This window comes from Balaenoptera ricei, chromosome 18 (assembly GCF_028023285.1).
Source record: "Balaenoptera ricei isolate mBalRic1 chromosome 18, mBalRic1.hap2, whole genome shotgun sequence".
NCBI classification, from domain to species: Eukaryota; Metazoa; Chordata; class Mammalia; order Artiodactyla; family Balaenopteridae; genus Balaenoptera; species Balaenoptera ricei.
The window spans coordinates 19,773,331-19,792,048 of record NC_082656.1 but is presented as its reverse complement, the minus strand read 5'-3'; the positions used below and the strand labels follow the sequence as shown (position 1 = coordinate 19,792,048).

General features: G+C 36.0%; 1 protein-coding gene across 1 annotated transcript in view; it reads right to left on the bottom strand.

Moving 5' to 3' along the window:
* SUCLA2 (succinate-CoA ligase ADP-forming subunit beta) overlaps window positions 1–18,718 on the bottom strand; it is a 48,443-nt gene that overhangs the window by 20,066 nt on the left and 9,659 nt on the right. The window contains exons 3-5 of the mRNA XM_059903168.1: window positions 12,158–12,257; window positions 11,773–11,935; window positions 663–791 (exon numbers count right to left, since the gene is read on the bottom strand). Of these exons, the coding sequence (XP_059759151.1) occupies window positions 663–791; window positions 11,773–11,935; window positions 12,158–12,257 (392 nt within the window). The remainder of the gene's footprint in view (window positions 1–662; window positions 792–11,772; window positions 11,936–12,157; window positions 12,258–18,718) is intronic.

The window sequence follows — 18,718 nt, the reverse complement described above, 5'->3', positions numbered from 1 at the left end:
TTAAAAGCGTCCATAAAACTTCCCCAAAATAAAATCACTGATCTATCATAGGGATATATGAGACAGTGTCCCTACCATTCCATACAACTTACAGGAAATAAAGGGGGGATAGGACATGTTAAATGCCACCATGGGGATGTAAAATCCAGACTATGAAAAACGATAAAGTATAATTAACCCAGGTTCTTCAACAAAATGAAAGAAAATGGATGAAGAAAGTGAGGGAAAGGAAACCTATAAACTAGAAGAAGACCTATGAGACCTATTAACCAACCACAATGAAAGAACTTATGTGGATCCCAACTCAAACTGTAAAAGAAAAAAAAAAATTGAGACAATTAGGGAATTTGAATGACTGGGTGAGTGATGATATTAAGAAGTTATTGTTAGTTTTACTAGGGATGGCAATGGTATAGTGGCTATTTTAAAAGAATCCTTATCTTTACTAAAGATACATAGTAAAATATTTATGGAGGATATGAAGAAAAACGCTTTAGATACTTCTAAAAAGTTTCAATTTCAAACTACATATTAACATGCCTTGACACTCAAAAAAATTTTTTAAGAAGTTTTGTCAATCACTTCACATATACAGAGTTAATTCTCTTTAAGGGTTGTAATTATCCAATCAAAAGCTAGAAATGTTTCGGAGTACAACATACCCGAACAGCTTGTTCCTTTTTGATGCCTTCTTCAATATCAATAGGTTCTTTAACTATGGCCTCAGGAGTCTCAGCAGCAACATCTTCAATGTTGACACCACCTTGAGAACTTCCTATCAATACAGGACCCTAGCAGGAGGGGAAACAGCCAAAATATCTAGATTTTATTTTGGAACCGTCAATAAAATCTTAAAATCTATTTGTGTACACTATCAGACTTATACACCTATCACTCCCCACTATTTTTAAATTCCCTTGAGAATTTATCCTTGCACCTCCTGCACAATCCCCCCTAAGTGTTCAACTGAAATAATGGAAAAGAAGTGAAAAGGAAGAGGAAGACAATGGCTCACCTGTGAGGGAAAAAGATTAAAAATAGATACAAATGTATACCAAACAACTTAATATAAACATATACATATGTGAAATATAACCAACGCATTTTTCACAAGAACTGAAGGGACATTGAAGTATTGTTTAAAGAACATTAAAAAAATCATAAAACAGTTTACTGATATTTAATAGGGAAAGCCTAATGAACAAAAGGTCCTGATTTTGTAAGCTCTAGCCCTACTGGAAGTCAGTAAAAAAGAAAGCTACCTACCTTGAAAGAATAGCTCTGGCTATTATCATGAGCAATTAAGAAGGTAAGATGATAAATACCAAACAATTAAGTTAACTTTTAAGTCTTCTAAAATCAATCAAGAAAAAACAAAGTAAAATTATCTAATAGATTTGCTAATTTATGCACAAAACCAGAAATAATCTTAACATGCAAAAACAAGGAAATGGTAAAACCATGCTACTAAAGATTATTTAATGCATCTGGAAAGGAAAATGATCTCAGCAGTGTAATCTGGGAAAAAATGATACAAAACCTTAGATTCTATTCTCAACTGTGTTTTTTATAACATAAAGTGTGTTTAAATATGCAACCTCCCACTATTCACACAAGCAGAATAAAGATAAGAAATAAAACATTAAATGATAAGATTTTTGTTATTTTATGTGTCACTACTTTCCAAAAAAAATTTCTACAGTGAATATATTATTCTTAATCCAGAAAAAAAACACCTCAAAAGACTAATTTCACTTTTCTATCCCAGCACCTAAGTGTTTCAGTAACAAATTCATTTCAAGGTATAATGTAAAGAAATAATATTATATTCATTACTGTTTGGAGAACAATACAGTCCTTCAAATCCTCAAAATATGGCAATAGCCAAAGGGACCAGGGTGGGGGAGGCTGGGGGGATGGAATTTATTATTTTTTAAAGAGAGTTAACTGTTATTTAGGCAAAAAAAGATTTAAGCATCAGCCTTCCAGGAGAAAAACTGGGTGGTTGAGGAACAAGGATGGGTGGAAGATTTGTATTTCCCTGTACATCTTTGTACCTTTTAAATTTTATACTGCCTGACTAGATTTCAATATACATGTGTAATAAAGAATTTGGCTGGCCTTTGTCCCCAGTGCGTGGGAGGCAACTTCTAAACCCTCCCCTACATCTGAGAGTTTATGTTAATGAGGTGACTCACAATGGACCCCTAGATAATACAAAGGAGATGACTCAGGTGGGCACTGACCAGGTCAGAAAGACTAATGATGTGATTAGAAGGTTGGAGCTTTGAGCCACATGATATCAGCCTACACTTCCAAGAGGGAAGGAAGCCTGGAGATTAAGTTTAACTCAGTGGGCAATGATTCAGTCAATCATTCCTACTTCATAACCCCTGCACACCCCCACTGCCACTACCCAAAAATACTCTGGACATCAGGATCAGCAAGATGGTGGAAAATAAAGCCCCAGATTTTGCTCTCCCACAGAAACACTAACTTAACAACAATATATGACCCCAAATGCCTATTAGAGAAAACCAGAAACCAGTTAAGAAGTTGCAGTACCCCATGCAAGTTCAACTGCAAGGAAATGGGTAAGAACCGTCATTTTGTTCCCTCTAAGTGAGCCCCTCCCCCAAGCCAACACAGCTCAATATCCGAGAAATAGCCCAATGTGGGGCTTCCCCCTTGGGAGGGAAAGAGAAGAATGAAATGTTCATCCAACATTTCTGCTTTTCAGGGGTCTGTCCAAGGAACTGGTTCCTGTCTCACCTGACTTGGAGGGCTAACAGGGAACCTGCAAACTCTGAACGTCTCATGAGGGAGAGGCATTGAGAACATAAGAAAGCTCAGCAGCTTGTGACAGCACCAGAGAACTTGTAATACTACAGACAGAAGCCAACACAGCTCACCAAAGTTGGAGGAAAGCACCCAACTCATGGCTTTCTTTTTAACAACTCAAGGAAGTACAAAAAGAAGAACAAACTGAACCCAGTAGTGTTAGCAAAAGGAAGGAAATAATAAAGATTAAAGCAGAAACATATGAAATAGAAAATTTTTAAAAAAAGAAAAAAATTAGCAAAACTAAGAGTTGGTTTGTTAAAAAGATCAACAAAATTGACTAACCATTAGCTAGACTAAGAAAAAAAGAAAAGATTCAAATAACAAAAATCAGTAGTGAAAGAGGAGACATTACAACTGATGCCACAGAAGCGAAAAGGACCATAAGAGACTACTATGAACAATCAAACACCAACAAATTGGGTAACCTAGAAGAAATAAATTCCTAGAAACATACAATCTACCAAGACTGAGCCATGAAGAAATAAAAAATCTGAACAGGCCTATAACAAGGAGATGGAATGAGTAATCAAAAACCTCCCAACAAAGAAAAGCCCAGGACGAGATGGCTTCACTGAAGAATTCCACCAATCTTTCTCAAACTATTCCCAAGAAAAAGAAAACTGAAGAGGAGGGAACACTGCCAAACTCATTCTATGAGGCTAGCATTACCCTGTTACAACATCAGACAAAGATACTACAGGAAAACTACTGAGCAATATCCCTGATGAATATTGATGCAAAAACTCTTAACAAAATACTAGCCTACCAACTTCAATAACACATTAAAAGGATTATATATCATGATCAAAGGGGGTTTATTCCTGGAATGCAAGGATGGTTCAATACAGGAAAATCAATCAGTGTACCACACCACATTAATAGAATCAAGGTCAAAAACCACATGACCATCTCAACTGCTGCAGGAAAAGCATTTGAAAAAATTCAACACCCTTTCATAAAAACACTCAACAAACTAGGAAGAGAAGGACTACATCAACATAATAATGGCCACAGATGAAAAGCCTACAACCAACATCATATTCAATGGTGAACAACTAAAAGCTTGCCTTCTAAGATTAGGAAAAAGGCAAGGATGCCCATTCTCACCATTTTATCCAATATAGTATTGGAAGTCCTAGCTAGAGCAACCAGACAAGAGAAAGAAACAGAAAGCACCCAAATAGGAAAGGAAGAAGTAAAATTACCTCTGTTCACAGATGATATGATCATGTATATACAAAACTCTCAAGAATCCCCCAAAAAACTGGCTAAGAATAAATGAGTTCAGCAAAGTTACAGAACAAAATCAACACACAAATATGTCTTGCATCTCTATACAATGACAATGAACAATCCAAAAAGGAAATTAAGACAATGATCCCATTTATTGATATAATAGAGTCAAAAAGAATAAAATACTTAGGAATAAACTTAACCAAGGAGACAAAAGACTTGTACACTAAAAACTACAAAACAATGCTGAATGAAATTGAGGAAGACACAAATAAGTAAACATCCTGTGTTCATGGATTGGAAGACTTAATATTATTAGAATGTCCAATACTACCCAAAGCAATCTACAGATTCAATGCAATCCCTATTAAAATCCTAATGGTATTTTTTCCCCCAATACAATCTTTTCTCCACTGTCCATTTTCTGCAAAAATAAGGGGAAAAAAATCCTAAAATTCACATGGAATCTCATAGGACCCTGAATAACCAAAATATCTTGAGAAAGAAAAACAAAGCTGGAAGCCTCTTACGTCCTGATTTCAAAACATATTACAAAGCTATAGTAATCAAAACAGTATGGTTCTGCCACAAAGACAGACCTCAATGGAATAGAATAGAGAACCCAGAAATAAATCCTCATATATATGGTCAAATGGTCTTCAACAAAGGTACCAAGGCTACACAATGGGGAAAGGACAGGCTCTTCAAAAAATGGTATTAGGGAAACTAGATACCACATGCATAATAATGAAGTTAGACCCTTACCTTATACATATACAAAAATTATCTCAAAATGGATGAAGGACCTAAATGTAAGACCTGAAACTGTAAAACTCCTAGAAAACACAGGGGAAAAGCTTCATGACACTGGATTTGGCAATAATTTCTTGAATAAGACAGAAAATCACAGGCAACAAAAGCAAAATATACAAATGGGACGATATCAAACTTAAAAACTTCTACAAAGCAGAAGAAACAATCAACAAAAAGGCAACTTAGAGAGTGGGAGAAAATATATGCAAACTGTATGTGAGAGATTAATATTCAGAATATATAAAGAACTACAACTCAACCAGAAAACCAAACAACCCAATTTAAAAATCGGCAAAAGACTTGAATAGACATTTCTCCAAAGGAAATACATGTCTTAGCTTAGGATGCTATAACAAAATACCAGACTGGGTGGCTTAAACAACAGACATTTATTTCTCACAATTCATGGTTCACACCCATACTAATCTCCTTATCAAATGGTTCTTCAGCCACACCCTTCATAATTATCTTCCAAATAGCTTTCTAGTTTTTTGCAATATAGGCAGGCTGAGAATTTTCCCAAACGTTTAAGTTCTGATTCCTTTTTGCTTAACAATTCCTTCTTCAATTCATTTCTCTCTTCTCAAATTTTACTATAAGCAGTAAGGAGAAATGAAGCCACCCCTTCAATTCTTTGCTTAGAAATCTCCTCAGCTGGGACTTCCCTTGTGGCGCAGTGGTTAAGAATCCACCTGCCAATGCAAGGGATATGGGTTCGAGCCCTGGTCCAGGAAGATACCACGTACTGCAGAGCAACTAAGCCCACACTCTAGACCCCGCGAGCCACAACTACTGAGCCTGCACCACCACAACTACTGAAGCCTGTGCACCTAGAGCCAGTGCTCTGCAACAAGAGGAGCCACCACAACGAGAAGCCTGTGCACTGCAATGAAGAGTAGCCCCCGCTCGCCGCAACTAGAGAAAGCCCATGCGCAGCAACAAAGACCAAAAGCAGCCAAAAATTTTAAAATTAATAAATAAATTTGTTAAAAAAATCTCCTCAGCTAAATATTTAATATCATCACTCCCAAGTTCTACCTTCCACAAAACACTGGAACATGAATACAATTCAGTCAAATTCTTTGCCACTTTACAACACAGATCATCTTTTTGCATCATCCAAAACCATGTTCTTCATTTCTGAGACCTCACCAGAATGGTCTTTACCATCCGTACTTCTACCAACATTCTGTTCATGATTATTTATATAATCTCTAAGAAGATGGAAGCTTTCTCTGTATCTCTACTCTTTTCTTTCTGAGTCCTCACCAGAATCAACTTTAAAAGTCCTTTCATGGCAATCTCAGCTTTTTCTAGCATGCACCTCAAAACTCTTCCAGTTACACAGTTCCATGACATTGGCGGTTAGGGCTTCAATATATGAATTTTGGGGAAGACATAAACATTCAGTCCATAAAAACATACAAATGGCCAACAAGCATGTGAAAGGGTACTCAATATTATTAATCATTGGGGAAATGCAAATCAAAACCACAATATTACCTCATACCCATTAGGATAATTTCTGTCAATAATAATAATAATAGTGTTTGTGAGAAAGCGGAGAAAATGGAACTCTTGTACCCTGTTGGTAGAAATGCAAAATAGTGGACTCACTGTAGAAAACAGTATGGAGGTTCCTCAAAAACTTCAATATAGAATTACCATATATGATCCAGCAATCCCACTTCTGGGTATATATCCTAAAAAACTGAAAACAGAACCTCAAATAGATACTTCCATGCCCATGTTAACTGCAACATTATTCATAATAGCCAAGATGCAGAAGAAACCTGGATGTCCACCAATAGATGAAAGATAAAGAAAATAATGTACATACATACAGTGAAATATTATTCAGCCTTTAAAAGTAAGGAAATCTTGACATATGCTACAACATAGATGAACCTTGAGGACATTATGTTAAGCAAAATAAACCAATCGCAAAAAGACAAATACTGCATGATTCCACTGATATGAGGTATCTAAAATAGTCAAAATCTTAAAAACAGAAAGAATGGTGGTTGCCAGGAGTTGGAGGAAGGGATAAAGGGGAAGGTGCTTTTCAATGGATATAGAGTTTCAGTTTCACAAGATGGAAAATGTCCTTGATCTGTTGTACAACAATATGCACAAAGTTAACATTATTGTACTGTACACATAAAAGCTGTTAAAGATAGTAAATTTCAGGGGCTTCCCTGGTGGCACAGTGGTTGGGAGTCCGCCTGCCAATGCAGGGGACACGGGTTCGAGCCCTGGTCCGGGAAGATCCCGCATGCCGTGGAGCAGCTAGGCCCGTGAGCCACAACTGCTGAGCCTGCGCGTCTGGAGCCTGTGCTCCGCAACGGGAGAGGTCGCGACAGTGAGAGGCCCGCGCACCGCGATGAAGAGTGGCCCCCGCTCACCGCAACTGGAGAGGGCCATTGCGCAGAAACGAAGACCCAACGCAGCCAAAAATAAATAAATAAATAAATAAATTTATTAAAAAAAAAAAAAAGATAGTAAATTTCATATTCTATGTTTTGACCACAATTTAAAAAATAAAAACAACTCGACTAGAAACTCAGTGAGGTTTTGTGGTTGCCAATATTCTGTGTATTGTCACATATCAATATGTCAGGAGGGTGACACATCCCTGAAGCAAATGGAAACTTTATGCTTGGGACTCTCCCAGACATTGCCCTATGCATCATCTGTCCATTTTGCTGGTTCTGATTCGTATCCTTTGGCAATAGTAAACCTGTAACCACAAGTATAGTATTTTCCTAAGTTCTGTGAGTCATTCTAGCAAATTATGAAACCTGAGGGGTACTAGGAATTCCCAAACTTGTTGCCAGCTCGTCAGAAGTGAGGGTGACCTGGGGACCCCCAAACTTGAGGCTGATGTCTGAAGTGAGGGCAGTCATGTGGAGGACTGTGTCCTTAACCTGTGAAGTCTGGCTCAGTTCTGGTTACTTGGTGTCAGAACTCACTGCAACAAACACAAAAAAAATTTAATAGAAGAATTCATTGTGCGTTTCTGAGACTAAAGAAGAGAATAATGGCATGCTTAAGTCAAGGGAAATGTTTGAAATTAAAGTCTAATTTTTACTTTCTCTATAAACTTCAAATGGAAAGGTATTCTTCATTTCCTCCCTAGAAAGGCAATTCATAATTATAAGCTTTTACAGAGATCTAAAGAGAGAAGAAAAAACTCAGATTTAAGAAGAATCTATCAACTACTGTCATGCTATTAAAGTAAAATATAGATAAATGAATCTACTGCCATGCTACTGAAGTATAATATAAGTAAATTAATCTACAGATAACCCCCAAATACAATTTTATTCAACTGAAAAGGTAGAATCAACAAACTTTTAAAGTATTTGAACATTTTATTCTAGTTCTACTGTCCTTTTCTTTTCATATCTACTGATAAGAGAAGTGAAGAGCCACATAAAAGGCAGCACTACTGGGGGAAAAAAGTTAATATTAAATTCTCACTAAAGTAATGATTAGATCTCCAAGAGTTTGCTCTAAGTTAGAGAAAAGTCTAAAAAAAAAAACATACGAAATAATAAATATATAAAAGAAAGTGAACAAATTCTCTTTGTACTAATTCCCTGACCAACTAGAAAGAAACCCCAAAATTTATAGCCAATTAGTCAGAAGAAAGCTTACATAGGTAAATAAAATAGAGATCAGTTAAAACAATGACTGTAGTTTTGCATATGGTCATGACTGCTGAATAAATTGGTGCTTCTGTTTAAATGATTTGGTTTTAACTTTTAAATTTTAGTAATAAGCTTTCAGAACAATTTAAGTTCTAGCAAAGAACTGTAATTTCAAATAAATTAATAATGCTGTTTTCACCTTCTTAACCTAAATTCCTCTTTTCCTGTTGGTCTTGCAAAAGGTTTTGCCTTAAAATGGATTTGAATTTAAAATCATATGACAAAGAGGCCACTTAAAATAAGTATCTCTTTTTAAGGAAATAAAAGTGTGGAAAATAAAATTTGGAATTCTCGCAGCACATTTTATATTTAATCCAAGCAAAGTAAAAACCTGACACAGTTAAACATACCATTCATTTACAGCAGACTACAATGTTTTACTAGGAAAATAAAGCAGCAAATGTGATTTGTTAAATCAGATTTGTCTCAGCCCAGAAGTTCCCAACAGGTACTGGGCAAATGTTAAGAAATCTGACTTTTAAAAAGTACCAAAACACAGAATAGGAATTTAAATTGATTTTTTTTTGGCACATCAACCCCATGGTACATATCTGCCCAGGCTTCCTGATGCAATACATACAAAGAATACCAGTAGAGTTTATGATTCATCTCCTGAAAACAGATAAGCAACAAAAGCAATTTTTAAAGATCAGTTAAGTCCTGGACTTCCCTGGTGGCGCAGTTGTTAAGTATCCGCCTGCCAATTCAGGGGACACGGGTTCGAGCCCTGGTCCGGGAAGATCCCACATGCCACAGAGCAACTAAGCCCGTGTGCCTCAACTACTGAGCCCACGTACCGTAACTACTGAAGTCTGCGCACCTAGAGCCCGTGCTCTGCAACAAGAGAAGCCACCACAATGAGAAGCCCACACACGGCAACAAAGAGTAGCCCCCGCTCACTGCAACTAGAGAAAGCCTGCATACAGCAACCAAGACCCAACGCAGCCAAAAATAAATAAATAAATAGTTTTTTTTTTTAAAAAGCCCACATATTAAAAAAAAAAAAAAAGATCAGTTAAGTCCTAAGCATATGACTTTAATTCAGTCAAAATGGGCTTTTCTTTTTAAATAGCCAACTTATTTTTTGTTGTTTAATAGGAACCTGTCCAGAGGGATTCCCAAAATAGTTCTTTTTACCCCAAAAAGTAACACCAACCAACTCCACATTGGCCTAATATGATAGCATCAAAGCACATTATAATGTCTTTGGCCAGATGGTTCAACTAGTACTATTGAATTTTTAGCATGAATTATTACAACTATGTATTACTTGTGCAAATGAAATAAAAACATTTTTCCTTAATAAGACTCAGAGTTCTCCAAAAATTCAAGTTCTTAAAATGAATTCAAATTTGATCATTTTTCCTAATGCTTTAACATATCTTTAATACAATATATTCACTGTGTTATATTCATATCTTTTTTTTATTCTTTTTTTTTTATTCATATCTTTAATAACACATATTAAGTTTGCTACATTTATTCTAATCAAGATGAGCTACTCTGTGCAATATTACAGGACTCATATCTCAAACTGTCCAGGCACATATACCTTGTTCCTGGCTATAACAGAAAGTAAAAACATTAATAACTAACAAAATGATAGATGTTGATATATAACCTCAATGAAAAGGAAAAGAAAATGTAGTGAAAATAAATGAATTTGTAAAAACATAGTTTCTGCAAATATTTGTAATATATAAGGTTATTGTCATGGGATTTCTAAAGTAACTTACAAAACTAAATTCTATCACATCAAGAAACCTACAGAGGTAAAGACATCACTTATGAACAAAACACTGTTCTTTAATCTTATATTCTGAGTGGGTTTTTACTACCATCTAGTGTTATACCTTAAAAAATACTTTCTTATAAAAATTCAAAGTTACGGGCTTCCCTGGTGGCGCAGTGGTTGAGAATCTGCCTGCCAATGCAGGGGACACGGGTTCGAGCCCTGGTCTGGGAGGATCCCACATGCCACGGAGCAACTAAGCCCGTGAGCCACAACTACTGAGCCTGCGCGTCTGAAGCCTGTGCTCCGCAACAAGAGAGGCCGTGACAGTGAGAGGCCCGCGCACAGCGATGAAGAGTGGCCCCCGCTTGCCACAACTAGAGAAAGCCCTTGCACAGAAACGAAGATCCAATACAGCCAAAAATAAATAAATAAATAAATAAATAAATAAATAAATTTATAAAAAAAAAAAAAAAAAAAATTCAAAGTTACAAAAGATATTTTATAATATCACTCAAACATTACAAGAAAACTTAATTAACTGTAAAAAAAATCACAATATGGAAAATAGCTATTTTTTAAAAAGCTGTTTTATATAAGAAAACATTTTCATGACCCCTTAAAATTTTTGTTACATTACTAATTATGTAATTAGTGATGTTCTACATCAAATCCTGACTAGGGCTACCAAATACGTACCCAGCCTGCTTCAAAAGACAAGTTAGTTACTACACAGATTCAGCTCATAAAAGTTAACCAATGCACTCAAAAAGCCAGATAATTACACCATAAAATCACTGTCAATGCCCTTTCCAAGCCCTAGGTCTATGAGGGAATTTTCTCTTCATGTGATGCCTTAAGTTCATTGCTAGCATTCTAAGTTCCATAAAGAGAGCAGAGCAGAATAAGGTTATGCTCCTTAGAAGCATACTGTTTGCTATTGAATGCCATCCTTGAACCTACCAAGTATCAAATCCTCTTGTGAAACAAACCACGAACTATAAAAAATACGAAGAGGTTGAAAAAGAAAAAGATGAAGCCAGGGATACACATTCTCTTAGCGGTTCCAGGAACTTTCTCTTTGGTTAGAATATCTTACTGTGCTAGAAATTATTTTCTCAGTCTATGGAATCTAAAGGTGAATCAGAAATGATTTAAACTGCTCTTAGCAAATTAACAATTTGGAAATTCTGTGGATTTTATTTCAGCATGGTTTTGCCTACAGTTTTTATTACCACAATATTATAGTATTAAGTTTGATGGCATTAATCATGTTGGTTTTTAAAAATGACATAAAAATAATGTTCCCATGACATATACAAATAGATTATGGACCATACCTTTTTAACCCTTCCCATACAAATAGAAATAATAATCAACTTTTGAAATTGAATGTAATAAGATCATCCTAAATGTATCATGTCTACAATTACTCACTTGAAATGACCTTTCCATTGTAATAGCAAAGTAGTATTCTCTCCTGGGATATCTTCGCTCACAAACCAATACTTGATTGCATATTCTGCCCTTTTCTCCTGTTTGCTTGGTAAACAACTTTCTCCCAATCATCTGTGAGGAAACAGCTTTTGCTTCTTCTGGACTAAAATAAGAAAAAGAACTCAAACTCTTTCCTCCTCCAACTGAGAAAAACAAAAGCACATGACAGCCAAAATCTTATCTCATCTAATATTTAAATCTCAGTATTTTTATCAATTCAATAATAAGGGGCAAAAAATAATAATAATAATAATAATGGGCATCTTTTACAAATATACATTGTTTTCTTTAATAATGATGTTCGTATGTTTAAAACATAACTTACGAGAAAACTATCTTCACTCCCCCTTTGAGGCCACTTTCAAATGTTCCTTTTCCTCTACCACCAGCTAGAACCTGTGCCTTTATCACAACATCTTTTGAACCTAGAAGAAAAACACTTCTATTAGATACAAAGCACGGAGCAGCATGCAACACACAATATTTTGTTATTAAACATACATATTAAGCAGTGTTATTAAATGTAGTAAAGTCTCATTTACCCACAATGTCAAAAAAGGAGGCATTCCATGTACATAGACTTTCTAGATTAGAACACTAAAACATTCACCACCTAAAGACCCACAAACTTAAAAAAATGAGCCACTCATATTAAGCCATTTCTTAAAGCATACTGAAAATAATTTTACCTTTCCTTGATACTTTAAATATCTAGTACTTTGCAAGGTACTAAAAGTACAAAATTGAGGGTCAAATGTCTTCCTAACAATTTCTTCCCTCTATTGATATGTAAACTTACTACACTATGACAATTTGAGTTATAAATGCTGCTTTGAGTAGAAATGTACCATGACTTTCAGGGAAAGTGCCACTATTGATACCAATTCACATTGTCCCACTAACAGAAAGTCCTGTTAATATACATTCTTGAGCTGTACTGTTGTGAGGAGGACTATCAGGAGTTAAGGTATGTTTATCAAAAGATTCTAGAATGTTACACTTCTAAGTCTTTAAAACATTTTTTAAGAAATACTCTGAATTTTTCTTCTTTAACAGGTAAACTGGTCTCTCTCTTTTCTTCCCCTTTCTAGCATGCTGAAGAAAATTACCAAACTAGCTGTTTAAGCCTAGGTACTACTCTTCATGATCCAGAGCAATGCATCTTAGAGGGGCATTCTGTCTCCCGAGATGGGCAGAAGTTCAAAGCCTCCTCATGTTGCTTCTCATAGTATTTTGCCCATACTAGCAGTGTAACACCAACATTACATTATGAAAAACAATTAACCTTTGATGTCAGGGTTAAGGACATTGTCTTATTCCTTGTATCCCTAGCACAAAGCAGTTCCTGGGATATAACCACCACTCCATAAATGTGTATCTGAATAGGCTAAAGATGGGAATTCTACTACTGGGGAAAGGCCACTCTAATGCGCATATACCAAGCTGAACGAGAGGGCACTCCCACCTGATCAAGGAGGTAACAAATAGTTTGTGATCAAACAAATAAAAAATGACCAAAAGTTAACACTTAAACAATTACTACAAAATGTTTAGAAAATTAATGATATAAATGTGTCCACACTGGAAATGTACACTTAAGTCAGAAGACGGCCCTATGAATCAGTCCAGGCAGTGTTTTTTAAAAAAAAAACCCTCTCATACTCCACATCCATTCAGTCAGGAAAGCATAGTGGTTCCACCTTCAAAATGTATCTAGAATCTTGACCACTCTTCATCACCTCCATTTTAGGCCCTGGTCCCAGCCACCATTACATCTCACCTAGATTACCCTTGTCCCCAAAAGAATATTCTCAAAGCAGCAGCCAAAGTGCACATATAACTCCTCTACTTAAAACCTTGCACTGAATGCCCACTTCACTCAGAGTTAAAGCCAGAGTCCCTACAATGGCCTCAAGGCCCTGTGTAATCCCCCAGCACCGTTGTCCTTTGTATCATGCCCTCTTCATTGTTCACTCCACACCAGCAACTCTAATCTTCCTGTTCCTGGGCGTGTTCCTCCCTAGGACTTGGCACTGATGCGCCCTCTCTCTCTGAATACTCTTCATCCAGGTATCCGTTTGGGAAAGGTCCTCATTCCCTTCCAGTTTTTCTTTAAGTCTAAATTGTCCATGAGACTTACCCTGATCACCCTACTTAACACTGCATCTGCCCACCCATGACCAATCCCCCTTAGCCCACTCATTTTTTTTCATAGAAGTCATCACCTTTGAACATAACATATAATCTTCCTATGTTTATCATTTTTGTTTTGCTCCCCCACTAAAATATAGACTCCAGGAGGGCAGAATCTTTGTTATGTTCATTGATGTTTGCAAGGTCCTGGGAGGGTTTCTAGCGCGTAATATTTTCTGAATGATAAATAAAAGAACATTTAGAAATCAAGAGAATTCTTATGAATCTAGATCTTCCACTGCTCTTGAGAAACACAGAACTGGAAATCCTGGGCCCTGCAACTAGAACTGACCGCAAGTGCCTTGTTTACACAAGACATCATTTCAATTTGCCACAGTCCCCACCATTCCCAAGTGCCACAACTAATACCAGATGAAGGTTAGAGAAAGTTTAGAAATTTCCTTAAAAGTAACAATAATTTTCTTACTGAGAAGACAACAGGTAGCCTCAGGGACTATGGCAAATTAGAGAGTTCATGCCCGAACTAAAAGGAGCAGCCACTAGTCATTCTACCTGTTTCTGGTTACCTGTCAAGTCAGTTTTCTAGTACTTCAGCAATATTCATTTATCTCCAAAGAGGATACCTATAATCCAAACAGTGTAAATGTAATGTAAAAATGGACAACAGCTAAACTGGTGCTTTGCTGGGCTAAATTCAAACATTCTTATTAATTAAGCTGGGAACTTAACATACTGAGCTATTAAGTAAGAGTAATGAAGCTCTATTTTTTCAAAAACATTTTATAAGACAGAGGCTCTTCCCCAAAGCGTCAATTTTCTTTTTTTAAGAAAATAAACTCCTTAAGGGCACAGATGATTCTTCAAAAAAGCCCTTCACGGGGACTTCCCTGGTGGTCCACCCTGGCCAGGGAACCAGATCCCGCATGCATGCCGCAACTAAGAGTTCACATGCCATAACTAAGAAGTCCATGTGCTGCAACTAAGACCTGACACAGCCTAAATAAATAAATAAATTTTTTTTTTTTTAATAAAATAAAAAAGACCTTCACAACAAAAGAAAAACAAAAACAAAAACAAAAAAGTAATGACATACAATCTCATCAACTATCAAGACAGGAAGAAGAATTAGAAGATAAATCTGAGGACAACTGACTGAAACAAAGATTTTATTCAATTCCATTAATTCAGTCAACAGTTGCATCTACATACCAGACACTGTGCTGGAGTTGTAGATATAACAATGAGCAAATCAGTCTTGCTAGATTTGGCCCTTTGCTCTAGCCAGACAAGATCGTTTATGGATCCCAAGATTGTCTTTAAAATATATTCACCATCCCTCCTAGCTTTAGTCATTCACAAACGTTGTAAGCATTCCTCATTTACAGTCATCTAATAAAACAATGGAAAAAGGAAAAAGAAGGCAAAGTCCTACTGTATGCCATTAGAAATCTCCCTCTGGGCTGACATTCATTAATTGACACCCTCTGCATGTTTATTCACCCAGAGAGAAATTCTACGTTAACTATACTAGAATCCAAACTATATTTCCACAGTCAATAGGGAAATCATGAGAACTCTGCCAAATGCCTTACTGAAATCATATTTTCTTGTAACTACAAGAAGGAGGTGGGAATCTGCTCTTAGAACTGACCCTAAATTATAACTACTTCATTTCTCTGTGCTTAACAACCATCACTTTGATAATCCATTCCAGAAACTTCTCCATGATCTTCCAGCTCATCAACCTTCATTTGTGGACTCATACAGTATTTTAAAATATTGGAATTAAATTTCTTTCTAACCATTCTTCCATCCCTAACTTCAGTTATTCACAACAGGTAAAACTTGCCTCCAGGACAGTGTTTTCCAACTTTTATCACACCATGACACACACAGAAAATGACAGAATTTGTAGGGAATACTGGGGAAAGAGGTCAGAGCTATTTTGGGAGGAGTTACCAGCTATAGGGCTAAGTGGCCCCAGTCCCCATGTTAACTCAGCTTCTCTTGCCACCCACAAAGACAAGCAATAGTTTGTCACACCTGTAATGCATTTATGCCCTAGTATATTGCTTGATGAGGTAAGACTTTTTAAATAACTGGGAATTAACATTTTATGAATTTTGCAGTAACTGAGAAGCAAAAATTAGCCAAAGTCAGCACTGGGAATTGCTAGCTAGATGGAAAGAACCAGGTGTATTTCTAGGGCACCTCATATCACACCCTGTGCAATTATATCCCATAATCAATATCTTCTGATATTAATGACTCACCACAAAAAAAAAACTGTCTCAACATCCTCAAAGTAGTTAGGAAATACATCTTTTAAAAAGTAGTATTTCTGCTCCTCTAGATTTAAAGGTCCTTATTAGTCACTAATCCCACTCCCATACTGCAATCATCATTTGCAGCCTTCTTTGACAAAGACACACTTTCCTTCTGTTCCAAGGAGCTGAAAATCAGAGCTGCCTACCTGCTCCTTACTACTTGTAAGTCCTGGTTCCAGAGAACTTGTCAGAAATACTCACAGTTACAGTATATCCTATACATATTAACTATTCCTTCTTCTACAGCTAAAAATCATTAAATATTTTTACAATGAGTAAAGAAATCAAGAGACTGGCATCTGAATAAATTCTACTCGTTTTATGAAAAAGTCTGTACACAAATTATTTTTTTCTGACAAAATAGTAAAATTTGACTAAATGAGAAAACATATGGAAAACTAATTAAGAAAACCAATTATAATAATTTGGAAATAGAAAAAGAAATACTAGCTTTCACTGACTTCATTAAATCAGGCCCTTTAATCAGTGGTATGGAAAACACTTAATGCCTTCAGCATTATTAAGAAGGAAAGAACTGGTAAACAAAACATGCATCACTCAAGAGATTAAACTAACAAAATTAAAAGAACAAAGTCAAGGGTCATCCTTAAGGATAGAAGGGTAGGATAAGAAAACCTTACACTTTCTCAATTACATTTCCAAATTTTCCTTCTCACTTAGCTGGGTCTTCTTTAGAAATTAACATGTAGGTCATATATATAAGATTGAATCTCAAGAAGGTAGTTAATAAAGTGCCTTTGCAAGAAATACTACAGAAATACAATCACAAGTTTTCTTTAAGCCTTGACCCTTAAGAGCCTCTAACATACATGGCGTTTTAAAGGTTAAAATGAGGTTCATCTTTTACCATGGACAAGTTCAAACTACAAGTCACCAATAATTAACAAAAATTTCAGCAAAAGTAGTACGAATTTACATAAGGCTTTTGCTGAATAAAAAGAAGCTTGCTTGTAATCTGAATAAAAAGAATTGTTGTTCTAAGCTTTCGACAAAATTCAACACCCATTTATGAAAAAAACCCTCCAGAAAGTAGGCATAGAGGGAACTTACCTCAACATAGTAAAGGCCATATATGACAAACCCACAGCCAACATCATTCTCAATGGTGAAAAACTGAAACCATTTCCTCTAAGATCAGGAACAAGAAAAGGCTGTCCACTCCCACCACTATTGTTCAACATAGTTTTGGAAGTTTTAACCACAGCAGTCAGAGAAGAAAAAGAAATAAAAGGAATCCAAATCAGAAAAGGAGAAGTAAAGCTGTCACTGTTTGCATATGACATGATACTATACATAGAGAATCCTAAAGATGCTACCAGAAAACTCCTAGAGCTAATCAATGAATTTGGTAAAGTAGCAGGATACAAAATTAATGCCCAGAAATCTCTTGCATTCCTATATACTAATGACGAAAAATCTGAAAGAGAAATTAAGGAAACACTCCCATTTACCACTGCAACAAAAAGAAAAAAATACCTAGGAATAAACCTACCTAAGGAGACAAAAGACCTGTATGCAGAGAACTATAAGACACTGATGAAAGAAATTAAAGATGATACCAACAGATGGAAAGATATACCATGTTCTTGGATTGGAAGAGTCAACATTGTGAAAATGAGTATACTACCCAAAGCAATCTACAGATTCAATGCAATCCCTATCAAACTACCACTGACATTTTTCACAGAACTAGAACAAAAAATTTCACAATTTGTATGGAAACACAAAAGACCCCGAATAGCCAAAGCAATCTTGAGAAAGAAAAACAGAGCTGGAGGAATCAGGCTCCCGGACTTCAGACTATACTACAAAGCTACAGTAATCAAGATAGTATGGTACTGGCACAAAAACAGAAATATAGATCAATGGAACAGGATAGAAAGCCCGGAGATAAACCCACACACACACGGTCACCTTATCTTTGATAAAGGAGGCAAGAATATACAATGGAGAAAAAACAGCCTCTTCAATAAGTGGTGCTGGGAAAACTGGACAGCTACGTGTAAAAGAATGAAATTAGAACACTCCCTGACACCATACACAAAAATAAACTCAATATGGATTAAAGACCTAAATATAAGGCCAGACACTATCAAACTCTTAGAGGAAAACATAGGCAGAACACTCTATGACATAAATCAGAGCAAGATCCTTTTTGACCCACCTCCTAGAGAAATGGAAATAAAAACAAAAATAAACAAATGAGACCTAATGAAACTTAAAATCTTTTAAACAGCAAAGGAAAACATAAACAAGACAAAAAGACAACCCTCAAAATGGGAGAAAATATTTGCAAATGAATCAACTGACAAAGGATTAATCTCCAAAATTTACAAGCAGCTCAATATCAAAAAAACAAACAACCCAATCCAAAAATGGGCAGA